At 45.3% G+C, this 27,542-nt stretch overlaps 1 protein-coding gene and 1 long non-coding RNA gene across 4 annotated transcripts; one reads left to right on the forward strand and one right to left on the reverse strand.

Annotated features, from left to right (window-relative positions):
• Nucleotides 1-7,092, forward strand: LOC148685155 (uncharacterized). The gene is made up of 2 exons (XR_015951168.1): nt 1-159; nt 5,394-7,092. It is a non-coding gene; the product is annotated as an uncharacterized LOC148685155 (long non-coding RNA).
• Nucleotides 5,214-27,542, reverse strand: SALL4 (spalt like transcription factor 4). Of its 3 annotated transcripts, none has more exons than XM_035123266.3 (4): nt 27,349-27,542; nt 12,311-14,860; nt 8,360-8,661; nt 5,214-5,794 (listed from the first exon to the last, which is right to left on the reverse strand). In XM_035123266.3, the coding sequence occupies exons 1-4, from the start codon at nt 27,419-27,421 to the stop codon at nt 5,360-5,362; spliced, it is 3,360 nt and encodes a 1,119-aa protein (XP_034979157.3). In that variant the 5' UTR covers nt 27,422-27,542; the 3' UTR covers nt 5,214-5,359. The 3 variants fall into 3 exon arrangements, with proteins under 3 accessions (XP_034979157.3, XP_088530785.1, XP_088530786.1); XM_088674659.1 differs by lacking the exon at nt 27,349-27,542 and adding an exon at nt 26,461-26,587; XM_088674660.1 differs by lacking the exon at nt 27,349-27,542 and adding an exon at nt 22,607-22,745.

Raw genomic sequence — 27,542 nt, forward strand, 5'->3', positions numbered from 1 at the left:
GAGAGACAATAAAAGAACAGCTGTGAACAGAGGCAAGGGCGTGCTCTTCTTTTGGTTTAATGGACAAAAACCTCACCAAAATAAAAACATCTCAAAACAGAAGTGCTTCTGCAACGGAAACGATTGTGATCTTGGATGTCAAAACTGAAATTATTAGAGGTACGGCAACGGTATATTTGCCCTAAATCTTCTCTGTGTTTGAGCACCAACAAGGCCACTGGAATTAATTGGCCAGTTAATCACTACCAGACTATAATAAGCTGTTAACACCTGTATCTCTGAACTGCTGGGATGGCTTTGATTTCCCCCCACTCTTCTCTCGCCCGCTTAGACAAGTGGGCGATAGCAGATATCCTTTAAACATACATTTAATGAAGCCCTTCGTAAATCCATCAGCACTTGCAAACGGAAACTACAATAAATTCCTGCTGCCACGTAGCTTCTGCAGTGAGGCCATTTGGTATCTTTCTACTGTTGCATCTGTGTGTTCCTTGCGCTTCAAAATATATGTTATGTATATAGCCTAGAAGGGTTTGGGAGGATCAGTTCATAAATAGTAAAAACGAGAGAGGTTTGCTAAGGCACAGAGTAGCAGTTTTCTCCAGAGTTTGGCTAAGTGTAGCATTTTTATTTCTACTTTGGTGCTGTAAACAAGTAACATATTTCTGTATAAAAGGCGGCGGCAAAAGGAACATATGCTCTGCACTTCACAGATGCACCTATTCTGCATGTCAGAATCATGCCTACTGACTCAGCCTCCCAGGGCCCTATTCCTCCCCACCTCATGCCTTCAGTAAATGCAGGTGTACCTTTGCTAAAACAAAGGTGTAAAAACAGAGCTAGATTCAGGTGATGACCAAGTTGGGTGTTTGCTAGGGCCCCATAACCAACAAAGGGCCTGCCACCCTGCTAAGATTCCCTCCCCCCCAAGAAGAATTGCAGGAGTTTAGACTAGATTACAGTGGTACCTCGCTAGACGAATGCCCTGCTAGACGAATTTTTCGCTAGACGAATGGGTTTTGCGATTGGAGGTTGCCTCGCAAGACGAATTCGTTTTGTGAAAAATTCATCTAGCGAATCACGGTTTCCCATAGGAATGCATTGAAATTCAATAAATGCGTTCCTATGGGCAAATTTTTTTTCCAATGCATTCCTATGGGATTCGCAATACATTTTTTTCGCAAAACGAATTAAATTCGTCTTGTGAGGCACCACTGTACCTGTTTTGAGTCATCTACAATTCTTTTATTCCAAAGTTAGGTGCAGCCTAAGCGTTTCCTGGGTTGGTGTCATGGATTGGTTGGACACAGAGGAATGGTGGGAAGAACCAGATGGGGAACCATCAAGAGAAGAAATCTCAGAGCCTGGGGAGTGGTGGTGGGAGGATGGTGAGTTTGTCAGAGGGAGAAGAGGTAGCAAGGTTTAGTGAGCAGGGGTGGGGGTGGACGAGAGAGTCTGTGGCAGAGAAGTCCAGAATCAGAGGCAGAAACTGAAGCAGGCAAGTGGAAGGAGAGAGGCCAGGAGGCAGATAGGAGTTTGGCTGGTGGAGAGCCACAGGTGTCTCCCCCTCCTGCTGTGACCAGTTTCCCTCCCCCTTTGTTTCCCTGAACCAGAAGAGGGCTGAAAGGGATGTAGCAGTGGCAGGCTGCACACAGGGGCAGTCTCCCAATTGCTTGGAAATGAGGTGACTTAAGATGGCTGTGGGGAAGCAGAGACTTTCAGTCTCTGCAACTGATTCATGGGGCAAGACCTACTGGGGACGAGCTGCTGTGCTCATTAAGCCTTATAAGATTGTGTTTTTCCTCATTTACCATACCCATTGAGTCAATCGCCCATCTCCTACTACCCTCCTGAGAAAACCCCCACCCCACCCTCCCACTGGTGACTTGTTTCAGTGTATCTGAAGAAGTGTGCTTATGAAAGCTTATACCAAGAACAAACTTGGTTGGTTCTCTAAGGTGCTACTGGACAATTATATTTATATATCTCGACTGCGTCAGACCAACACAGCTACCTACCTGAATCCTCATAGAGAGTTAACTCCCATTTGGAATAGTGCGATTTTGCTCTTTGACAGTTTCAGGTTGCAGTAGCCTTATTCAGGTGCATTGCCTGAGCATCCCTCAGATCAGAAAAGCAGAATGCTGTCCATTTTCAGGTTCTTGATCAGGGGTCCCCAAACTTACCCGGCTTCAGGCCGGTTCCTCCAGCGCCAATCGCGCAGCGGACTGGAGGGTGGGGGAACATGCTCCCATATGCACGCCCACTTGCGGCGCCGGAAATGGCTTCTGCGCATACGCAGACGTCATTTCCAGTGCACTTCTGGGTCGGCGTGGCACCAGAAATAGCTTGTGCATGTGTGTATGGGAGCGCATTCCCCCGCCCTCCAGCCCCCCCACACGCACATGCTTATTTCTGGCACCGCATCGACCCAGAGATGGGCAACTGCACCGCAGCGCACCGATAAGAGAGGGCGGCGGGGGTCGTTGGGGGCCGCACAATTGGCTTGCATGGGCTGCATCTGGCCCCCGGACCTTAGTTTGGGGACCCCTGTTCTTGATTCTTGAAATCTTCCTATACTGGGAGTTCAATAAGATTTTCAATGGTTAAGGGCAGGGGCAGCTAACCTGTGGCACCTCCTATCATCCTTTGCGATTGACCATGCTGACTGTGGCTGCTGTGAGTTTGAGCCCAGCAATAACTGGAGGGCCACATATTTTCCACACCTGGTTCAGTGTAGCACTCCAGTAACTTTGCTTCTTCCCCAACTAGCAAAGCTGGAAAGTACCATTGGTACTCATCTGAAAGGTATTTCCGAGGGGCACTAGGACACTACCAATGGGATTTACAGTGGTACCTTGGAAGTCAAATGGAATCCGTTCCGGAAGTCCATTAGACTTCCAGAACATTCAGAAACCAAGGTGCAGCTTCCGATTGGCTACAGGAAGCTCCTGCAGCCAATTGAAAGCAATGGAAGCTGCGGAGGATGTTCCAGAGAACATTCGCAAACCCGAACACTCACTTCCAGGTTTGCAGCGTTCGGGATCCAAAACGTTCAACTTGCAAGGCGTTTGGGATCCAAGGTACAACTGTACTGCAAACTCTTGAAAGGGGGGGGGGGAACCACCCCATTTGGCAGAATTTATACAATTCCCAGAATTTGAATAGCCTGTGTGCAGATTTTCTTTTTGTTTAAAGCATAAATACATTGAGCATTGGTTATCAAGCACCTTGTACACTGAAAGAGCTGTAGAAACGCCACAAAAATGAAAGTTAGATGCATCAAGTGTGAAAAAGTCATCCCAAATTTATTTTCGTAACATCAACAGAAACATTTCAGTAGATAAGTTTTTTTTCTTTTTTTAAAAAGCTACACAGTATTTCCTTAAAAGTCCATACATTCGCAACACAGAAGAGACATTTGATGATTGGGATGAACCTTTGGCATGTTCAATGTAACAAGATCCATTTTACAGTGTAAACAGGGTTGTGTTCTTTACGAAGTCCAGCAGGAAAGGCACAACTTGGCAAAAAACTGATCCCAAGCAACAACAACAAAAACTGAGAGGAGAAACACACACAATATAGTTCAGGTGCAACAACATGGTGCAAGTAAAGTGTATTTTTTCATTATTATTATTACTACTACTACTGAATCCACATTGTTTCATGAGCCTTCCACATGAGCACAGCTGGACCCTTGAATTCGGGGTGGGGGAGAAGTCATATGCTTATTCCAAGTCATTTTAATACCGAATGCTAAGCTCTATTTTCCAATGTAGCTTCACATCCACAAAGAGAGATTATGCAGAAGCCAGGAGGGGAGGGGCTTGGGGGGGAAGCCCCCAAACAAACAAACAAACAAACAAACCTCTCTCACACACCATGACATCATCAGACATTCTTACCAGCATATCATATTTTGGTTCAAATAGTGCACAGCAGCCTCTGCTTGGATCTCAAGTTTAATACAGTGGTTATTTGATAGAAAAATAGACACTCAGCACTACAAAAAGAACAACAACATAATAATATAATAATAATAATGAGGTAGATAACTTAGAATCCACAGGGCCATCCCAGTAACCTTCATACAAACACAAATGCCATCAGGGGCTTTTTGGCGGCGGCGGGGGGGGGGGGGTTGTTGTTTTCCCCTCCAAAAAAATACAAGATACACAAAGTCAAAAAGAAGGAACCTGCCCACCCCTTGCAAGCAAGCCTAGATTTCTCCTGCACAAACTCCAAATGCACCACAAGAATACAGGAAGTCCAGCCTCACCCCCCCCCCTACTTCATTTTAAATACAGAATCTTGATACAGACATTTCCTAAGAAAATCAAATATGCATGAACAGGGGGAAGGTTTCCTCATGCTACATGAACTGTTTCCAAAATGCAGTCACCTGAGATTCCTAGCAGAACATTCCAAATCCAAACTCAGCCCCCCCCCAAAAGGATCCAAATTCCCTTTCGACAGTATATACAAAGCTTTTACCCTCCTGCTCGTTCGACGAATCTCTCCCAACTTCCTCCCTGCAATGTGGCATATTTGGGAGGGGCAGTGGGTGTGGAACAGCAATGCAATGCAATATCAGGATTTTGGCACAGTTATCTTGACGGTGTGCATGCGTTCATGTAGTTTTTAAATAAGCAGCAGTCATCAGTACAAGGTATTTAAGGTTTATCGTGGATTAAACAGACAGTGCCAGTTTAAAAATGCATTTTCATATCCAACAACATATTCTTCTGAGTAAAGTGGGATCTGCATGTCCAGTAGGCATTATAGTAATATTACATTCAAAAACCACATTTAAAAACAAACCACACACGCACACAAAAGGTACTATCCTAAAAGGGTGACATTCTTGGATATTTACCCGCATAATTACTTTCCACATATCAGTCGTGAATTCCAGGAGTGCCAAACTCCCTGTGTCCCCCTCTGGATGGCCAACTGATTTGACCCTACTCTTCTCGAAGCCGCAACTGATTTCTAAGCCATAATAACGAAACAAAAAGAGGTACATATGTTCATCAGTTTTGGATTTTCACATTGTAAAACGGGCAACGTTTTACACATTAAAGTCATCCATGTAAGAACTATTTTGCAAGACCCGCATCTTTCCAAAAAAGGAAAAGAAAAGAGGAGAGCCCTAAATAGACTCTCCCCCCCAAAAAACAAAACAAAACAAAACCCGGCATGATTGTACTCTGGGCAACTCTTTTCAAAGACAACCATAGACTCATTTGCACATTGATAGGAAAATAAGGATACTTGAGGTGTAATCTCTTAAAAATATAATATATATATATGTTTCTATAGTGATTCCTTTAAAAAAATCCATTCTGCTTGGATTTCAATTGACAGCAATTTTGTTTTCCTCCATAAAGTGAGGGAATTGGCGTTTTGGCACAGTGTCTGTGGCGGTGCTGCTGGGCTTCTCTATCTCTGAACCAGTCGTAGACTGGGAACCATCCATCTTGGAGACTGTGGCGGAATTCATTGCTATGTTGATTGCCGGACCTCCCCCAATTGTGGTTGGAATAGAAGGTATACCGCCACTCTGGATCACAGAGATCTCGTTGGCTTTCATGGCTAAGCCGTTGCTGAGGACCGCAGTGTACTGGTTCCATGCTGAGGGATCGAGGCTGACCGAGGCAGGAACAACCTCCTTGGGAAACATCTCCGATACCTTCTTGGGATCGTTTCCGAGCAGAGCCATGGGGTTGTCGATGGACAGTCTTCTTCCACGCCTGGCAGAGTTGTTCCACATGTGAGTTCCAACGTGAACCTTAACAGAGACAGAAAAGGAGGGTGAAGAGAGGGGGAAATATCAAAATGATGTTTCCACTTCTAACCAATCCATTGGCAAGAAGCAAATGGGAGCTATGGGTAAAGCACTTACATTGTGAAAGAGTTTCAAACCACAGCCATAGAACTATCACTTGGGCAAAGTCCACCACTCGCTCAACCTACTTTCACGGGTGTGTTAATAGTGAAAAGTGCAATAACCCCAAGCACTTTGCCCTGTGCTCCCTGGAATGACGATGCTACACAGATGCAAGAGATTAAAGAGGCAAGCGATTAAAAAGGGAAGGGGACAGATGGCAAGAGGAAATTCCCTACCCCCACAAACACAGTACATTCTCAGTGCTGGTCTTTCCCAGCAAGAGGTACAACAGCAGGAACCTTCTGAACATCAATGAAGTTACAGTGGTGCCTCACTTAACGAATGCCCTGCTTAATGAAATTTCCGCTTAACGAAAGGTTTTTTCTACTGGAGGTTGCCTCGCTAGACGAATTCGTTTCACGAAAAATTCGTCTAGTGAATCGCGGTTTCAAAAAAATAATAAAAAAACATTCAATGCATTCCTATGGGATTCGCTAGACGAATTTTTTGTTATAAGAAAAGACCCGTGGAATGAATTAAATTCGTCTAGCGAGGCACCACTGTAGACTCTTATGGGCTTTAGGAAGCTCTCCAAGAGGCATTTTACAACACAAAGACAAGCCCTTTTAATGTGTCCTCTATGTCAAAGTTAAACTCATGACATGGAAAGAAGAGGGGCTGCAGCAACTGGCTCTGCTCTGACTCACTCAATGCATTTAAAAGGATTGCAAAGGTATTCACACAAAGTCCACCTGAGCCCACCATTAACATATTTTCAGAGCCAGGTAAAAATGTTTCTCCCAGGCATTTGATGGATTATGATGATTTAGCTGTTTATTGATCCGCTTTTGCTGCTGAAATCTTTGCTGTTGCTTTACTGCAGGCACCCCCAAACTTCGGCCCGCCAGATGTTTTGGACTACAGTTCCCATCTTCCCCAACCACTGGTCCTGTTAGCTAGGGATCATGGAAGTTGTAGGCCAAAACATCTGAAGGGCCACAGTTTGGGGATGCCTGCTTTAATGGGTCTATGGACAGTTCTATGGACTGTTGTATGGCTTTAATTGTAATGCACTGTCCTTTTTTATGTTGTGCTTTATGCTCTTAACATTTCTGTAAGTTGCTTAGAGACTCTTTAAGTTAGTGGTTCTCAAAACTTTTTTCCTCTGGGCCACACTTTCAGAATAAAAATTTGCTTGCGCAACACACTAGATTCTTTATTGTTAAGAAATATGTTGGAAAACAAAAAGAAACAAATCCTAGAAGTGCTTGATTTATAACAGAGAACACAGCTACTTTAGATTATGATCATGGGACACCCAGAAAGTATATAATAATGCAGCTGCAGAACAACATGAATCATTCCTGAAATATAATTCTAAACAAGCCTCTTACATATTTACCTTAGGTATGTATACAATCTAAAAGAGAGGTGTGAGATTGCTTTTTGCTGGGTAATCTCATTTATATCAGGTCTAATTTGAGACAAACAAACTCTCATCTCCTCGTCAGCGCAAAGAAGCCTTTCTTATTTTCTGATCTCTCACATTTGCCAGATTTGAAAATCCCTGTTCACAACAATATGCTGTGAGGAGCAGTAGAATAGCCAATGCTCTCGCTCTTATTTTGAAAAGACATCTATCCACATTCTGCAAATAATAGTTTTTTATACTATCCTATCCTATACCGAAATGTCTAAATGTTTCTTTGATTGCCTTACATCTTCCCACACTTTCCACCCTCCCCTGCCATATCTGTGTGGCATGACACACCCTTTGAGAAACGCTCCTTTCTGTAGACGGGAACATGTAGATCTCATAGAACACTTGTGTCTACAGCTATAGGCATGCTTTTGCATACGTTTTGCGGAACATTTATTTAATTAATTTAAAGCCATTTTTATACTGCCCATGTTTTGGATATACCGGTATTAAGGTAGTTTACAGCAAGGTAAACCACAATTAAATTAAATTAATCTGATTACTTCAATCAATCACAAATTAATTGAAGTGCACCATTAAAATAACAACTGATAACTAATGTAGCAGGAACATCCACAATTGACTATAAATTGCCACACAACTAAGTTGCCACAATTGCCGCATGTGGACTTGCTGATGGTGGGCCCATCTCCCCACCCCAACAGAGGGACCCATGTTGGCAGAGGAACCTGTAGTTTTCTAGATGTTGCTGAACTAGAACTCCCCTCAGACCCAGCCAGCAAGGCCAGTGGGTCAGGGATGAAGAGAGTTTTAGCTCAAGAACATTTGGAAGGTCCCAGGAAGAGGGAGACAAGTGACACATTTGACCACAGTACCAGTTTCAGCTTCAGAAGTTTGCTGCTGTTCTGGCTTTCCCACAGCAACCACTAGCAGTCCCGTTTGGGTTGGAGAAAGAAAAGCGAGGGATCAATACTTAAAACCTTCTGCAGCTGAATACAAATTGGTGCTTTCCCTCCTTGGCTCACCTTGAGGTTCCCTTTCGTGGTGAAAGCCCTTCCGCAGATGGTGCAGGCAAAGGGCTTTTCGCCCGTGTGAGTCCGCTCGTGAATCTGGAGGGCGCTTGCCGAAGAGAAGTTCTTGCCACACGTAGTGCAGATATGCTGCTTCGCAGTCCGGCGAGGGGGCGGCACCAGCAGAGGAGGCCCAGAGGACGACAACACATGGGGGCCAATAAAATGGGCCGCGCTGATGGCGCGATCGCTAGGGACTTCCATTTTTATAAGACCTGACGGCGCTCTGACAAAAGCAGCGTGGATACTGTTTCGACCTGCAGAATAATTTCCAAAGAGGGACAAGAGAACGCATTGGTAACTTGAATGCGACGAGCAAATGCAAACAAATCACCATATGATCATATGCTTAGGTTGGAGACAGATGCACAAAAGCGGAAGGTCATTTGTAAATAGGATAGCTGGTTGCAGTCGGTATATGCATTCTGCAGAGTGTCTTTTTTCATCAGAGCAGGACAAAAAAATAATGATGTGTACCTGAAAACCTCTCTTTGGCTAGAATTCTAGGGTCTGTCCACCAGCCAAACAGACTTCCACTCATGCCATGGGACTCAGATTCAGGACAGACAAGTGAAGAGACTTACAGTGGCACCTCGCTTAACGAATGCCCTGCTTAACGAAATTTCCGCTTAACGAAAGGATTTTTCGAGCGGAGGTTGTCTCGCTAGACAAATGTGTTTTACGAAAAAATTGTCTAGCGAATCGCGGTTTCCCATAGGAATGCATTGAAATTCAATTAATGCGTTCCTGTGGGCAAAAAAAAATTCAATGCATTCCTATGGGATTCGCTAGACAAAATTTTTCGCTATAAGAAAAGACCCGTGGAACGAATTAATTTCGTCTAGCGAGGCACCACTGTATTCTCACCGCACAAAGTTAAGAGTCCCTGAAGGAGCGTCTCCACCCCCATTGTTCTGCCCGGACACTGAGGGCCAGTACCAAGGGCCTTCTGGTGGTTCCCTCATTGAGAGAAGCCAAGTTGCAGGGAATCAGGCAGAGGGCCTTCTCGGTGGTGGCGCCCGCCCTGTGAAACGCCCTCCCATCAGATGTCAAAGAGAAAAACAGCTACCAGATTTTTAGAAGGCATCTGAAGGCAGCTCTGTTTAGGGAGGCTTTTTAAAGTTTAATCGATTATTTTATTTTTCTGTTGGAAGCTGCCCAGAGTGCCTGGGGAAACCTAGCCAGATGGGCAGGGTATAAATAATAAATTATTATTATTATTAGACTATGGAACTCTCTCCCACTAGAGGCAGTGATGACCACCAACTTGGATGACTTAAAAGCAGCTTAGAAAAATTAATGCTGGATAAAGCTGTCAGAGACAACTAACCCTGATGGTTATGTTTTGTCCCCACTGTTGAGAGGGAGCCTGCAGTATCAGATGCTGGAAACTTCAGGAGGAAATAAAGCATTTGGGGTTCAGGTCCTGCTTGCGAGCTTCCCCTCTGCATCCATCCAGTTGGTCACAGGAGCTTGGACTAGATGGACTTCTTCCCTACCCTGAAGCTCTGCAGGGACCCCAAAATCTGCTCTGGAGGAGTAGGGGACCTTCTGGAGCAGATCATGAGGAGCATGTGGGCTTCAGGGGTGCAGGAAAGGCAGGGCAAATCTGCTTGCCCAATGCCAAATGTCATCCTTTAAAATGGATGCCTGTCTCCAGACTTGCGGGGGAGAGGAGACCCTCCTCTTTTTGGGTGGGTAACAAAGGAGACTTTATTGACAATTAAGTGTCATACAAATTTTGCTAAAATATTAAATGCGTATTCACTAAGCACAGGTTTTGACGTCTTTTTCTATGTTTGCAGTACTTTTCAATGCTATAAAAAAAATTGATGAAAAGAAAACGCATGTCAAAAGTTTGATGTTCTAATAGCTTTGTTGTATTAGGCACTAACTCCCAACTCTTTTAGACCCACCCAAAATGGAGATGGTTTTACAGTGCTTCTGAAAAGACATAGAAGAGGCAACTGCTAGATCAGATCGAAGAATCATCTAGTTCAGTAGCCTGCTCTTGCAGTGGCCCAACCAGGTGCCCATGGCAAACCTGCAAACAGGAAGTGAGCACTAACATAGCCTGCCCTACTGAGATTCCCAGCAATGGAGACAGGAGATGGCCTTCCTCCATCAATTCATCTAATCCTATTTGAAAGCCATCCAAATTGGTGGTCACCACTACCTCTTGTGGAAGGGAATTCAACTGTGCAAAGAAGTCATTGCTTTTGCCTGCCTTCAATCTTCCAGCTTTTAGCTTCATTTGGCTGTCAATGTGGTATGGCTCTTTGATATTATTGCCTTTGCAGCACTCCCACACAGCACCAGTAACACAGGAAGATTAGTTACAGGTAGGTAGCCGTGTTGGTTTGAGTCGAAGCAAAATAAAAAAATTCCTTCAGTAGCACCTTAAAGACCAACTAAGTTTTTATTTTGGTATGAGCTTTCGTGTGCATGCACACTTCTTCACATACACAGGAAGATTAATTCCACATGGCTGCTTTATGGGGAACTTTCCATGCTGCTGCTGGCCCTGGTGGAGGGAGGGAGGGAGGGGCAACAACAGCGAAGGAAATCATTCCTAGGTTATCTGCATGGCACAAATTCCAGCCGCAGGCCAGTGACTTGGTGGCAGCTCAACGTTTCACTGTTAAGATATAACACAGGGATCATCCTCGATTGGAAGCATCTCAAGTAAGAGAAGATTCAACAACCAATAACAGCAGCCACCAAGATCATCTGTATATATGATGATCTTGTGCTGTGCTGAAAATTTATCTTACATTTCCTCCCAAATGAATGAGAAATTAATTTGAAGCTTCGTGAATTAACAACAACAACCAATTCAACAGAAAATTATGAGACAATTTTAATTGAAAAGGTTACTTGTGCAAAGAGAAAGACACCTGAAGGCGTATGAAGGCTTGTGGGCGTATGAAGCAGAGGTTGGATGGTCACCTGTCATGGATGCTTTAGTTGAGATTCCTGCATTGAAGGGGGTTGGACTAGATGACCCTTGGGTCCCTTCCAACTCTACAATGCTATGATTCTATGAAATATGCACTTCCTGAGGGGGTAGGGCAGGCAACACAGAAGTTTCACATTACTTCTTAAGCCATTGCTTTAGCCATAGGGTCAAGCCATTTTAAGCAACTGGGGCTCCGGCAGAAAGAAGAAACCAAACATTTCCTTTCTCCCATCAATGAGAGTACTGCGGCTCTTCAGTCAGACACCTTCATGTATCCCTAGCACTCTTTAAAGGGAGAAAAAGAAAATAAACCACCCAACCGCTCCTGTCTCAAGGAAACTAGTGTACGTATCTTGGGTTGTGTCATTAGATGTGTGTGTCTTTTTGATTACATGTAGGTTTGAAGCTTTACAGACATTGGGAATTTGGGACAACCTGGGCAGGCAGATGGTGAGGAAGCAGGAGCCTGACAAAGAAACAGAGGCGGTGGTTACCTGACTTCTACTTTGCTCATCTGATGAGAAGAGGACATGGGGTTGTTCTTAAGCCTCCCGTCATGTTGCTTAGCTTTAGATCCAGAGAAAGACCAATACCAATTCCACAAAGAGAACAGCTGTAGAAGGCTGTAGCATTTCTCCAACTTGGGAGTCTCCCAAGGTGGGTGCTCCCTTTCTGTAGCACAATGTTGGAGAACCTCTGGCCCACCAGACATGGCCGGAATCCAACTCCCATCAGCCCCGGCCAACACAGCCAGTGGTCAGGGCTGATGGGAAATGTAGTCCACCAACATCTGGAATGCTACCACTTCCTCTTACCTGGTCCAAGAGACTGGCTAGCCAGGCACAGTCAGCAAGCTGTGAAGCCGAAACACCCTCCCCCCAATAGATGTAACAGTAACTGTAATGGGGACTTTTGAAAGAGAAAGAAAGAAAGAAAGGGAGACTCACCATATTCTCCATTTGGGAAGAGCAACCCAGGTTCCTCTTTGATAATCTTTCGACCAATACTGCCATAAGTTAGATCCAAAGCACTATCCCTTTCCATGGGACGGATTTCAGGACCCATGGGGTGGGTTTCGGGACCCTCAGCCTTACTTCCCGCTGCACTATCCTCTTGGATGTTAAAGTCTGGAGACTTGGATGTGGGGCTCTCTGCTTGACTGTTGGCCGGAGACAATGCTGGGAAAGAAGTTGAATCAGAGGCAGCGGGACTTCGGCTGCCATTCTGATAGTCTGCATCACCCATTACCGAGGAAGAGTCATTGGTCATACCATCGCTCTCTCCTGAGCCATTATCGCTGCATTTCTGGCTGCTCTGGCGCTGCAAGGACAAGGTGGAGTTCACCATCTTCATCTGGCTTTCCAGGGCTGAAATGCTGGAGAAAACAGAACTCGTAGGCTCGCCTGGAGTACCACATGGGGCAAGTGGCTTGGAAGAGTGGCTTGGGCCATCCCGCAACTCCAGATCTCCTTCTGTCTCCATGGCTTCCACACTATCCTCCTGGCAACACGGGTCTCCGTTGTTCTCAGCTACGGTAGCCTCCACCTCAGTGTTGTCCCGCGTGTTTTCTGGGACTGGGCTATTGGGGATTTGCCCGCCCATGTGCATCCGGATGTGTTGCTGCAGCACCACGGCATTTGTAAACTTCTTCTGGCAGATGGGGCAGGAGTGCTGCATCTTCAAGGGGGTATTTGCGCGGTGCACTCCATAATGCGTCTTGAGGTTGCCCTTGGTAGAGAAGGCGCGGCCACAGATCTTGCACTTGAAGGGCCGCTCGCCCGTGTGAGTGCGGTAATGCATCTTGAGGGAGCTCTGGCAGCTGAGGACTCGGTGGCAGATCAGGCACTCGTTGGGGTCCGACGCGGATTTGTCAATGTTCTCCACCAGCTGCTGAAGCTTGGTCGTTTCGGAGCCTTGCTCACCAGCTCTGCCCACATGAAACACACCTGCGCTGCAGCCGGCCTGCGGGGAACTCCTGTTCTGCTCGACTCCCGACTCGTGACTCGCCGTACCCGATGAAGACCCCCCTTCGCTTTCCGGAGAAGGCCTGGGCTGCATGTCACTCAGAAGCACACCGGCAAAAGAATCCTTGCTGCTTGCCAAGTTGGAAGAGTGTGGAGGTAAGCTGGCCCCTACAGAGGTAGGCAGTGCAGTCAAGATGGGCTTGGTGTCCACAATAAGGTTTGATTCATCCAGCGGGACAGACATCCCATAGGGTATGCCGCTGCTGGTGGGTATGTTGTCCAGGTGTTCTGGTACCGGGTAAGGATTCATTTTGATTTGGGGATATTTGTCCTTATGCCGCTGGAAATGCACTTTAAGGTTGCCTTTGGTCGTAAAGCGATTGCCACAGATGTTGCACTTGTAGGGCCTTTCGCCCGTGTGCGAACGGAGGTGGATCTGCAGGGCGCTGTCGTTGCCAAAGACTTTGCCACAGAACTTGCACTTGTGTTTGAAGAAGGAGGAAGGCTCTTCCAAGCTTGGTTTGATTTCGGGCATGTTGAGGTTGGGCAGCTTCCCTTTCGCCTTCTTTGAGGGGTCAACCGCTGCTGGGGAAATGGCCGAAAGCGGGTTTTGGAAGATGACCGAGCTGGACGATTGAGGTAGCAAAGGGTTTGGGAAGCGGGAGATGGCGCCCGACAGGCCTCTGATTGCATCGGGCTTCAAGGAGATGGCTGCTGGCGTGAGCCCGCCAGCCATAGAGACAGCGGCCGGCATGCCAGCACTTGAATGAGGTAGTTTGCCTTGCTTCAAGGATTCCAGGGATAGGCTTTGGTTCCCAGCTTTCTGTCCGATTAATGCCACAGCAGCTGACAGTTGTTGGGACATGTGGGCTCCCAAAGCTTTGAGTGGGTCGGCAGCAGCTATTGAAGGGTGCAGGGTGTGGGAGGCCATCATGGCAATCTGGATCCGGATTTGCTCCGTCAGCTGGATCTGTTGAAGCTGCTGCTGCTGTAGACACACGAGCTGCTCAAGGATCATCGGGATGGCGTTGAGGCCAGCCACGGATGGAGACAGAGTCTCCGAGGTACATTGGTTGACAGCCACTTTAGTGCCACGTATGGACTGCAAAGTCACGTTAGTGTTTGGTACTTTAGGTTTGGGCATATAGCTCAACTCATGAGCCGCAGGAACGACAGGGGGCTCCGATTTGAGATACATCCCTCCCTCCGGTTCAGCGCCGACCTTCTCTCCTCTCTTGTCCGCAGAAGCAGAGCGACTCTTGGCAGGGCTCTCCTTGGCAGTCTGACCGTCCACCTGATTGCTGGGGAAACTCCCCGAGGAGCTGTCAGGGAAGTCTTCCAGGGGCACCGTCACCTCGCCGTCATTCATGATTAGGACAGGTGGCGTCTTAGTGCAATTTGTCTTATGCTCGAGGAATTCGGAAAGCTCAAAGAACTCTGCACAGCATTTCTCGCAGATGTTGGTCTCCTCCGTCCGGCACCTTTTGGAACTCATTTCGCCCCCCCTGTCACCTGGGACGTCTTGTGGACTCCCTAGAAAGAGACACCAGAAAGAGAGAGGGGAGAGAAGGGGTCTCAGAGCAAGGTTCTTTTACAGGAACAAATGCACAATCAGATGTTCTCCGCAGGGAAAATATGGCTAGTAGACCAAGACATTTGCTCATTGGAAATGCAAGGTGCAATCAAGGAGGATTTTCTATCCCTTTTACCCAAATCCAGTTCCCATTCCTGCCACGTGTCAAAGCAATATGGGTGCTAAGCTCCCTACCACCCCAGTTTAAAGCATTTCTTATTAGCTATGCAATGACCGAGTACACTATACATGCAAATGGCCTTCCAATACTAGATTCAAAGGACTACAAGAACAGAACAGGTAGGCTAAAGAAGTCCAGGTGTGCAATACAGGGTCAGCTCAAAGTATGAGGCAGCTCAAAGTGCCCCGACAGCAACACACACATACCCCCCCATCAGTGGAGGCTGGTTCGCTCAGGTGAATGGGGCGCTGCCCCATCAATCTCAGCCAGTTCTCACTTGCCTGCCTTCTTATTTACAACCTTGTCAGCCTCCTCCCCACTCTGCTGCGATAGCTCAGTCAGTAGAGCATGAGACTCTTGATCTCGGGGTAATGAGTTTGAGCCCCACGTTGGGCAAGAGAGTCCTGCATTTAGAAGACATCTGAAGGCAGCCCTGTTTAGGGAAAAGCTTTTAATGTTTAACAGACTATTGTATTTTAATATTTTGTTGGAAGCCGCCCAGCCAGATGGGTGGGGTATAAATAATATTATAGATGACTCGCAATGTCCCTCAAACTCTATGATTCTAGGTGGGTGGGGGCAAAAGTAGAATTAGTTGGCTCCACCAGTCATTGGCTCTACCCACTGTTCACCTTTGTGCCTGACACCTGATTAGTCCCATCAGCTACCACCACTGAGCCCCCGCCCCACGCAATCCACCAATGCCAGTGTGGCTTTATTTAACTCATGCCTTGCAGGCTTCCTATCTGCATGGGTTTGGACGCTATTTGGGCTACATCCTGATCCCGTAAAGATTTGATTCCTGTAAAAGCTCTCTGAACAGGAACAACGTACATCAGGAGAGCACACTTATCCCTGAAGGAGTCAAATGCACCCACAAACACAGCAAAGTTGGACATTCACATCTAACCGCAAGTGCAAGAATGAGATGCCTCATCTTTGTGCCACCTTATACAGGAGAAACTCGGGAAATTAGAATATCATCGAAAAGTGCATTTATTTCAGTAACCAATATATGAGATAGATGCATGACATGCAAAGCAAGATATGTCAAGCCTTTATTGTAATTGTTGTAATTGTAATTATTTGTCGTTAGGTGGGTCAATTATAAATGGAATGTAATTAATCAAATGTAATAGCGATGTTTATTTTTGTATTATTGTAACTATTTGTTTTATCACTGTGGAATTTCCAAAAGAAAGCATTTGTAAAAATTAAAAGGAAAAAGAAAAAACAATAAGTTGCATTACTGAAATAAATGCACTTTTCGACGATATTCTAATTTCCCGAGTTTCACCTGGGAAAGAAGCACCATACCAACTTTTTTTTAAAAGTAACATGATGGAATTATACAGCAAATTTCCTCATTAGTTTTTCTTGTAGATGCTCCCCCATGTGGAGATCCCGGGTGTTTACACCATTAACAGAAAGGAGGAGATTTTGTAAACTCCCTGAAATTACAAAAAAAAATGTCACTCCATTGTGGAGGGGAAAGACTGGAGGAGGGCAGATGTTTATCCCAGATGTTTATTGCAAGGTTCAGGGGCTCAGGTTCAGGTCTTTCTCAAGAAACACATGCAGAGTTGAAGCAGAAATTGCTGCTGTGGACACAGCATTTCTTCTTCAATACAACATTCAATTAATACACAGAGAATGGCTGAAAGGGGCTCTTGCAATGGATTTCCTGCATTAAAAGTTAAAATCATTAGGTCCTTATGCATAGGGCTAATTTGAAACCTTTGCACAGCATCGGAATATGACAAGACAACTGGAGTTTTTGGAAGTAAAGAGTCTGAATATTTTTTTTAATGCCCACCAGCATGAGGGGAGGAGAACAATTCCTTCCCCTCACCCCACCCTAGTGAGCTGAAAGGAATAAGCACTTTTCATCCTGTTTAAGATGTATTATGTACTCACTCTCAGCTAGGGGTGGGGAGAAATTAGATTCAATCTGCATTTGAAGGCAAGCAGTTTGCACTATCCACTTTGCACTTTCCAAAGCAACCCAAGAACCAAAACAGAGCTATCCTTTGAAGTTCATTCTCCTCTGAATTTTGCAATGCAGCTCCCCGGCCTAGTAGTGTGCAGAAAAATGCATCCCCCCCCCCAAAGCCCAGTCACCCACAAAGATAGCAACTCTGTTCTTTCCACACAGTTATAACGGCATATGCATGCAAACCTAACAGCACCTGCACATTATTCCCCTAGCAAGAGAAATTTATCCATTCACATTCACTCCATTTCTATCCTGCCCCTGGACAGTGCAGGGTGGCGTCCTCCCCTCCAGAATGAGTCACCACAACCACTTTGTAAAGTAATGTTGGGAAGAGAGAATGACTGTCTAAGGTCACGCCATGACGCTCATAGCATAGTAGGGATTTGAACTCAGGTCGCCTCAGCCCTAGTTCAAGTTTCTAACCACTATGTCACACTGGCTTCAACCTCCCTGTCCAGATCACAGTTGACTTCATTCTTACCTTAGCTGTGTGACCACCCATCCACCCACCTCTCCCTTAAAAGCAAATTCCTATGAGGTAAAGTCCCCTCCCTTATACCCTCTTCCTTTCCTCTAATGACATCACCAATTTCTTCACTTGCTTTCCCAAATGTTTACTCTTCACTCAATAACAAAATATATTGACTTGGGTGTTTTGCTGGGGTCCCAAGTCAACATCTAGTCAAGGGTGACACAAGGCAGAAGTCTCAGAAAACAGCATATTTCCCTAAATAGTAGCCAGGAAGCCAGCCAAGCAAAGTCTAAATAAGCTTGCTTTGCAGATATTATTTAAGTTTTGAAATATCACTCCACAGCAGTAGTCAACATCACAAATTTATGAGGAACAGCAAGCAAAAACCAGAGGTGGGTTTTTTTGTTTGTTTAAAATGGATGCACTATTTTAAACACTGAAGGCAAAAACAACTTAAAGGTGGGTTCACCATCACAAACATGTTGCCTAAAGCACATTCACTGTCTTCAAAAGTATGTGCAGGAATTAAATCATTTATAGCAATACGATATATAATGGAAAATGAGGTGGAAAATGTTCAACAGGAAGTTCATGCATTCACACACACACACACACGGGTTCCCAAACAGTTGTGGAAAAAGCAGTTTTTGAAAAACATTTCTTTGAACTACAACCACTAAACACCCGCAGAGGAATATCTGGGACCAGAGATCTTCCTTCAGTAATACATTTCTGAAGATCTTCCTTCAATAATAAATTTCTTACTAGAGCTCATACTTGAGAAAATAGCAGAATATAAAGTTTTGCAAACATTTGGTTGCTTTTTTAAAAGGAAAATGTCACCACAAGTGCAGACATCCAGGGATGGAGAGCTTCTGGCCAGTGCGGACCAACTGCGGCCAACCACGCTTTGGAGCTTGGCCCAACTAGGTCATAATGCGCAAAGTACAGCCACTTTCCCCAGATCAAATACTATTGACTTTTTGAATCACAGCTTATGCTGCACTGGTTTTAAATTTTAAAAATCCAGTTCAATGGACAAAAGTTGATGAGAAGGGAAGATCTGGCATGCACATTCCCCCATGCAAATTTGACACCACTTTCAGAGTTACTTTTCAATTCTCAGATCTGCTCCTGAAACATAAGCGATCATAAGACCTGGAAGCCTGTCAAGGCGTATCTTTCAGCGAGCATCCTATTTCCCATGGTGGCTAAACAGACATTTTGGAAGCCCAGAAGGAGGACATAGCCATAGCATACTCCCACTGTTCCTGGGACCTCCAGCCGCTCCACCACTGACCTATGACCCTTTTCTCCCCCTTCACCTTTGCAACTGTTCAGCAAAGCTGTTGGCTTGAGAGAGGTCTTACTTCTCTGCAAAGAAAGGGTATCTTAGAGCAGCTGGAGACCACTTCTCACAAGTCCACAGATCACAATAGCCTACCACCATTCTTGGTGGCCAAAAAACCCAGGCCACTAAACGCTACCTGCACTTTGGAAGTTGTGTAGTTTGGCTGATTTGTCACCAGACTGAAGAGCAGGTGCTTAAACACATGCTAGGCCCATCCCCACCACTAATTTGGGAGTTTATAGCTAAACACGCATTTATATCTATGCCGCAGACTAAGACTTTTTAATCCCATATCCAGTGCTTGAAGAAGATCAGGTTCTGTTTTTCTCTCTCCAAACGAAGACCTGGAATGCAGTACTCCCAGCAGGGAAATTTATGAAACAACTCTGTACAGTGGTATCTCGGATTATGAACTTAATCCATTCTGGAAGTCCGTTCTTAAACTGAAACCGTTCTTAAACTGAGGCGTGCTTTTCCTATTGAGGCCTCCCACCACCACTGCCCTTCCACCTTTTGGATTCCATTCTTAGACAGAGGTAAAGTTTGCTAACCGGAACACTACTTCCGGTTTTGCGGAGTTTGTAAACCGAATCATTCGTAAAAAGGACTGTTCTTAAACCGAGGTACTACTGTACTTGCATTAAGGCACTGCTTTGTTGGCAAAACAGCCTCTAGTGCATGTTCAGCCAGAGAGGAAGAAAAACACAAGTACAGTGGTACGTTGGGTTACGTTACCTTTGGGTAATGTGATTTCAAGTTACGGACGCAGCAAACCCGGAAGTGTATACGTGCATGAGCGCTCTGTGCACTTTGCACGTGCACCGAAGCAGCACCTCCAGATACGGACTTTTCAGGGCAAGTATGGACCCCTGGAATGAATTAAGTTGGCTGTATAAAATACAAAAATAGTGACCCGGAAGACTCTGCTAACAACAATCATTCAGGGGTCACCCAAGGAGAAAACACTAGGCATGCGGCCATTGACCCTGGAAACACTTCCAGAGACAACCAATGGCCACATGCCCACAAATGGAGGAAGCCAGCAAACTCAGTGATGATGGAGACATGCCTTGAGCATCACCCTTACCCAACCCATGAAAGATGCCACATTGTGTCTGCTCCGATGCCACAGGCGTAAAGTTGCACCTTCAACTGGAGTCAGGAGGGCTAGGATCCGGTGTAAGTGTGCTCGTGCCTTGTGTCACCAAAGTCCCACCCAATTACGGTACACTAACTCATTTTAGCTGTTCTGCTGGTGTTCTCCATCAAAATAGCGGTGTCATGTGGCATTCTTCTGGCATGATGAAGCTTCCACAAAATCCTAAAGTCCTACATCTGCCAAACCTCCAGAACAGGATTGCACATTTAGATTATTCAGAGTACAATGGATGGAAAGTAACTCCTAACGTGTTGATGTGATCATGTTAAAATAAGGGCTGATGCAATAATTCAGACCTCACAATTAAGCCCATGTCTGTGGAGTTGATAATCTCATTTAAATTCTACTACAATGATCAAATTAGTGATGAAGATTTCTCATGCTTCAAAGTATTTCCCTGACCATACCTCTGCATACAGATTAGATTCAAAACATACACTAACACACCTTGCCTTTCAAATTTGCCCACTGAGTTATAAACAGCAGTTCCCATAGATGCCACCTTATCGTAAAGCAGAGATAGCGCTTATTTTTGGCTGGATCATGATTGGGAGTCATTTATTTCAGTAGGAAATATTTCCTCTTCAAAATCCTTCAGTTTGGCTGGCTGTGTCCTAAATCATTTGTACACACACTTAAGACTTCTTCCCTTTCTCCCTCCCTCTCCATATAGTCAATTACTCAGTGCTTATTGGAAATGGCAGTGAGTAGGGTCTGCACCCTCAAAAATACTCACTCCCCCTATACATAAAGTCAGAGGTCCATCATGGCCAATGCATGCAGATTCTTTACTGGGCAGTTTTGAGAATCCTCCCGTTCCAAAATTCTTTTCTAAAAGGTTTTGTTAATCTTGATTGGACTAATGTTGAAGTCTATTAAAGTTTACACTTATCCTGCTCATTCAGATCATTGCCAGTACCACCATTGGCAACCGTTCTGAATAATTTCTTTAGTTGGACATTTCAGCATGTGTTCCACTAATATAACAGGGATCTGAGGATTTGGGGGGGGGGTTGGATTGCTGTAAAACAGGGGTCAGCAAACTTTTTCAGCCTTGGGCTGGCCCACCGTCCCTCAGACCATGTAGTGGGCTGGACTATATTTTGAAAATAAAAATAAAAGAATTCCTATGCCCCACAAATAACCCAGAGATGCATTTTTAGATAAAAGCACACATTCTACTCATGTAAAAACTCCAGGCAGGCCTCACAAATAACCCAGAGATGCATTTTAAATAAAAGGACACATTCTAATCATTTAAAAACACGCTGATTCCTGGACCATCCACAGGCTGGATTGAGAAGGCGATTGGGCCACATCCGGCCCCTGGGCCTTAGGTTGCCTACCCCTGCTGTAAAACATTCCCAATATTCCAAGCATGACTGAAGACAACAGCACAGATATTATTAGAGTTAGGTCAATACTACTCAGTTACGCAGGTGGTCCCACGGAGAACCTTTTTGTGTTCGAACTGTAACAACAGCAACAAATTAAATGCAGTTTTGTTCTGAAAACACAAAGAGTTGTCAGGTGCGATTCCAAATATGTTTACTGATAATAATAAAAAAAACCCAGAGATTTCAATGGCACATACTCTCTATTACACAACCTTGAAATAGGATTCTATATTATCCACTGTCCAGGGGTAATTTATGTTTATCTATTTTTAACTTCACATTACCATGTGAAGTAACTTTAAATGGGATTAAAAAATTTTTTTTAAGGCTACTGATTGCTGACAAGCTTCTTTTAAGAAGTGTCCTTAGTTACCTGCTGGGCTTAAAATGAAAGCCTTAACTGGACATCTGTTCCAATGCTATTAACATGGAGATTAAAAAGGAGGCCAGAGAAAGGCATTTATTATAGTGAAGATAGCTTTGTTCTGCAGAAATGGGTTAATTTTTTTTGTTGGCTCATATTAAATACACCTGTATGCTTTCATAGTCAGAGTGAACGACCTTTTAAAAAAAACAGAACAAAAGGGGTGGCATTTCACAAAAAGAGAATCACAACTGATGTGTTATCTATGCACAAACCAGAAATACTTTGCCCATCCCAGTATTATTGGCCAATTCCGCATTCTTGCCCAAAGCATTTTGCTAAATAGCACTACATCTGCCTATGCAAAATATTGCAAGAGCCATAAAGAGGTTATTTTTATTTTACGATCTAGCTCAGGTTTGCATTTAAAGATCAATGAGAAATAAACAGCTGTACTGAATTTCTGCCCCCTCCACCACTACCAATGATGCCCCCTCCCAGTATTGAAGGGGCACACAGAGACACCCCACCTCCCACAGATGACAGCTCAGTGCCCAGAAGAGAAAGGGAAGAGGGCGAGAACAAAATCTTGCTTCTACCTTAGCCAAGGAACACTTCTTCCGCACTCAATTACTTCCACCAGCAAGACCCCTCAACTATAAACAAGGCAGCTCCAAACCACACTTAACACTAGCGCAGTGTTTAAGGCGAAGCTAAACAGCCGAAAACCCCGCTGCCAAGGTCAATTGCATGAGAGTCCTAATTGTAAGCTTGACATCAACTTACCACCCACAGCAGGCAGGAGGAGGCAAAGGTTAGAGCAGCAGCTCTGTCAAAAACGTCACAAGCTGCCGGGTTTCGCAGAAAAGGCCTGATCACTACAACCAATATAGTGTTCCACTGGCATTTTTTTTCGGGGGGGGGGGAGAGATGGGGAAGAAAATGAAGAACAAGGCAGCATGCACAGCACCCCATGCTTTGCGCCTCCAGCAACTCTGCCAATCAGCTATTCTCCTATTGCTTCTTTTAAAATGATTTCATCTCTCCAGGGCAAAGAACACAGAGGGGAAATCTTAGTTGGGACTCTCTCAAGTTTATCACATCAAAAATAAACTCAAGACGCTCCTATAAACACTACTTCGATCATCAACGCAAGTTTAAAGAGAGCTCATTTTGTCATTTTGCTTAATCCTTTCCATTTATGCAAGTTGGTCCTTTTTTTAAAAAACAAAACTTATTTCTTGTTGAATTTCTTGATATTCAGTTCATATGTCTAATGAATTATTCCTGCCATAGCAAGGAACGACCATGTTTCACTCACTTCTTTTTTAGTAAAAACTGCACAAGTTGCAGGTCTGGAATTTTCCCAAGTATTAGAAAAAGTTCTACATTCTACACAGCATTAAAAAAAAGAATTTGGCCTTGTGGCTGTTATCAAACACAATGGGCAGCTAAAATGCAAGGGGGGAATGCTAATTTTCAGTATGCAATTATTGTTCTCAAGTGACCCACCTGCTATTTTTTTGACCTGCTAATTGATCACTAGGTTAGCAGCAACATTCCCAACCCCACCCCACACAACTGCAAACACACACACACACATTCACTGAGATGGTTCTCAGATTGCTTCACAATTTTTGTGTCTGGGTTTATTTTTCCCAAAGCCCAAAGATAGAAGTCTTGGGCTTAATTGTGCCTCCCTGCTATGCATATGCAGGAAACCTTGCAGGAATTTTCTGATCAAATTTTACTCTTTCCATATTTAAAAGTGCACAATATGGGCATATTCAAGTTCTTGCCATGATTTTAAATGCGCATTCCATGCACGGAAGTGAGAGAAACTGTTTTTAAGACACCCACTAACACTTTCTGCTACACTCTTTTCTATTATATTAAATGAACTCCCACGACAATAAAATTCTATCTCACAATATGAAAGAAAAGTGAAGATCTCCATCGCATGAGTTCTCCTTCGTTTGAGAAAGCTCCTACATCCCTCCGGCAATGTTATGTAGAGAGTGCAAGTTTAAATATGAGGACGCACATATCCAAATTCCTACTCAGCTACATAGCTCAGTGGGAGGGTCTTGGGCAAACCATGCCTGTACTACCTCGCAGGGCTGTTCTGCAGCTAAATACAGGAGGGGCAGGTTACACTTGATATCAAGCAACCCCTCTCCCTCTCCCTCTGCAACTTACAATGCATTTAGAGAAGTGGCCTCTAGTTGAGGACCGCTTATGCAGCGTGAACACAAAAAGCTACCTTCTACTTGTCACATCACTAGCTCAGTGTTGTCCACACTGACTGGCAGCAACTGTTCAAAGTTTCAGGCAAGGTTCTTGACTTTCAACCCTAGGTGGATGCCAAGGATCAAACCTGGGACCTTCTGCATGCAAGGCAGAAGCTCTTCTATACCTGACATTTGTTGCAGAACATTTGTTGCTTCTTTCCAGAAAAGTGGCACTTTGGGGGGGGGTTTGGGTTTTTATTTTTTGGGACAACAGAAGACTTGAAGCATTCCCTAAAGGACCACAGCCTGTTTCACCATGCAAAGGCATCCAATGAACTCAGCAGCTTCACTATCAAAGTCCTCATTCTTTTAAAGTAGCTGAGATTCCTGCATTGCAGGGGGTTCGACTAGATGACCATGTGAGGGGATCCCCTTCCAATTCTCCTATCACACTGGCAGCAAAAAAGGCCAACAAATATCTACTCTGCTGAAACAAAATAAATGAATAAGCGACTTAGCACAGAGCGACTTCCACACAGTTCTTGCTAGTTTGCTTTATACCGTAGGATGGGGGGAAAGAGGACAAAATCTCTCACGCAGGCACCAAGCAGACTAAGGCTTGCCTCCCCTTCGCCCCAAGGGCACGACTGACACATTCTCAGTTCCCGGGAAGGCATCCCGAAATAGCTTTAGCAGGCAGGTCGCTCGTGCAGATTTAACCTAGCCTCTAAGAACCATCAATAGCAGCAAGGGGAAAATATAAACGTATGCGATTATTGTGACCAGCTAAGTTTCACCCACTGATAGGACCGAAAAGTTAGCCATGCGTCCATCTCATTTCAGCGGGTCGAGCGCCCAACTAAAATCGAAAGAACCTATACTGTGTACAGTAAAGAGAAAATGCGTTTTTCCAATACCGGCGTCGCATCGCCGGCAGAGCCCCCTAGGTGGCGCTGGAGAGCAACCGAACTCTCCCACGCAACCTCCCGCGCGCCCTCGCCAGAAGTTACCTTCAAACAATTCCGCGCGAGTTAAAGAGCGTGGTGTTTTTACTACGGATAACGCACTCGCGCGTTAGTGACACGCAGGGCTTCGGCTTCTCCTCCTCCTCCGCCCTGCCATTATTTCCTCCCCTAGTTACAGAACTCTGCAGTATCGGAATCCAGTAATGCTGAAGGCTTCGTTGCTGCAAAGTTAAGTATTTTTTCTTTAAGTGCAAAACATCGATCAAATAAGTATTATTTGCAATCCAGGTGCCTGCAGCGGGAGAGGGGCACCTCCAAGTAATAATTCCCCGATAACCCTTTTTTCTTCTTCCCCGCCCCGCCTACCCGGAGCGCGCCACTCCGAGGGATTCATTAACCCTTTTGTTTCAAGGGAGCCCCCCGGAGGTGATTCCCCAGCTGCGGGCAGAGATTTACACGGAAGAAACATCACCTCCAGTGGCCGCCCCGCCCCGCTCCATCCTAAGCACACGCACAAAGGAAAAACAGTCATGCATTAAACATGGGATTTATTGCCTTCTGGTCAGCTTGCCGTTTTCTTAAATCACCATTAACCGGACTCAACAATTGGACATTTGGGCTCGAAAGAAGAGGCGGAGGACCGCGAGAGAAAAGCCCCACACCTCCTGCGGGTCGCGAATGGGACCGTCCCCTCCCCCCGCGCCCTGCAAATATACATTGTTATCGACCATTTCCATCCATATGGGGGGGAGTTCCCCCTCACCTTTCAGAAAAAAAGAAAAAAAGACACATATGCACTTTCAAGATTTCATCCCAATGTTTCCATTCGCCCCTGAACAACAACTTTGAAACAAATCTGCAAGTTATGGAATTGAATTTCATCTAAGTCACTGTGAAAACTAATTTTGTTCCCGAAAGGCTCGATTGTTCCCCCACTTGAATTGCAAAGGTTCGGGTTTGCATCGATAAACCAATCTTAACACCCCCCCCCTTTCAATGTTTTATTGCACTCATCCCCGGATTCGTGTTCTTTATTTAATAAAAGGGAGTCGAAATGAAGCTTCCCCGGACGCGTAAAGCCAGCTACGTCCGGCGAGGATCCCAAAACTCCCAGCCCGGTCTCAACTCCTCGCACCACCCAGGAATTTAAAGCCCTCCGCTTCGCCTTCGAGCGAGTTCTGCCAACATCCCCTTTCCTCCGCGCTGAACATCCACACGCAGCCCCTCCCTTGATCAAGGAGATCCGGAGAGGTAAAAGCCAGCAAATTTCTTTTTTTCTATAAAAGGGGATAAAAGTCACGAAGCACCGGCGATAGAAGAGAAGGAAAAGGGGAATTAGAAGAAGTAGAAATGAGAGAGGAGGCGCCCACGAGTTCTGGAAGGTTGTTAAAAAGATCTCTCCCTTTTGCTCACCCCCCACCCCCAACACACCATATTAGCTCACCGGAGTTATTTTAGGAAGTCGGAAATCAAAGATGGCTGGAGGTCAGGCTACAAAAGGTCCCGAGTGATTGCGATCTCTCGCTGGCTCTCCCTCCGACCCCAACACCAAGATCGTCCCAAAGTTTTTGGTGCACAGGAGAGGAGAGGAGAGGAAGAGACCCATCCAAATAAGGAAAGAGATGGAAGGGTGGGGGAAAATATTCAACCCCCCCCCCGCCAGCCAGCCTTGCATTACAAAAGGTGTTGCTCTCGCCTATGCCCCATCCCTCCCAGAAATATTTCCTGGAGGTGTGGGGAGGGAGGAAAATGAGTTACCTTCCAGCAACATCCATTGGGATTTAAGGAGAAGATTGTCCCACACAATGGGATGGGGTGGGGTGGGGTGTTGATGCTAAAGAGATCTTGGAACCACCACAGAAACTTTCCCCCCGGTCCCACACACTACAAAAGCCTGAGTTGTTGTCTTTTTAAATAAAAATATATGTATTGAGAGTTCATCCTCCCCAAAGCTAAAGTGATCAGAAGCCAGGTCCAACACTGATTTTTTTTGGGGGGGGGAAGAGAAAGGACGGGTCCCAACCTAGAATATTAAAATTATTATTAATAATAACAGGAGCACGCACATTATCCGATCCGTTCCTGCCGTCGTTAGAAATAAAGGTGGGATAAAAGTGGTCCAGATTCCGAAAGGAGGAGGACTCAAGGATCGCGAACCAGCAACCCCAGCGCGCAACGTTGGGAGAAAGACCCACTCGCACAAAAGCGATCTCTCTTTCTCTCTTCCCACCCCCCGTCCCCTCCCCCGCAGATCCGATTCCCTCGTCGATTTCTTTTGCCCATCAATTAAAGTTAGCGACTGACCCGCGAGCTCCGGTTGTGTCGCCCTTACCATTTGCTGCGCGCGGGGCTTGCTGCTCGTCCGAATGGATGTGCTGGGGCTTCGCCTGCTTGCGCCTCGACATGGTGCACACGCATCGGGAGCAAAATAGTAGCAATTATTTTCTTCTTCTTCTTCTTCTTCACAACAAATTCCTAGAGTTGGGAAATTACTCCCCTGGACCGGAATGCGCATGTCAGAGTAAT

The sequence above is a fragment of the Zootoca vivipara genome, chromosome 7 (assembly GCF_965207765.1).
Source record: "Zootoca vivipara chromosome 7, rZooViv2.hap1.1, whole genome shotgun sequence".
Classification (NCBI taxonomy): Eukaryota; Metazoa; Chordata; class Lepidosauria; order Squamata; family Lacertidae; genus Zootoca; species Zootoca vivipara.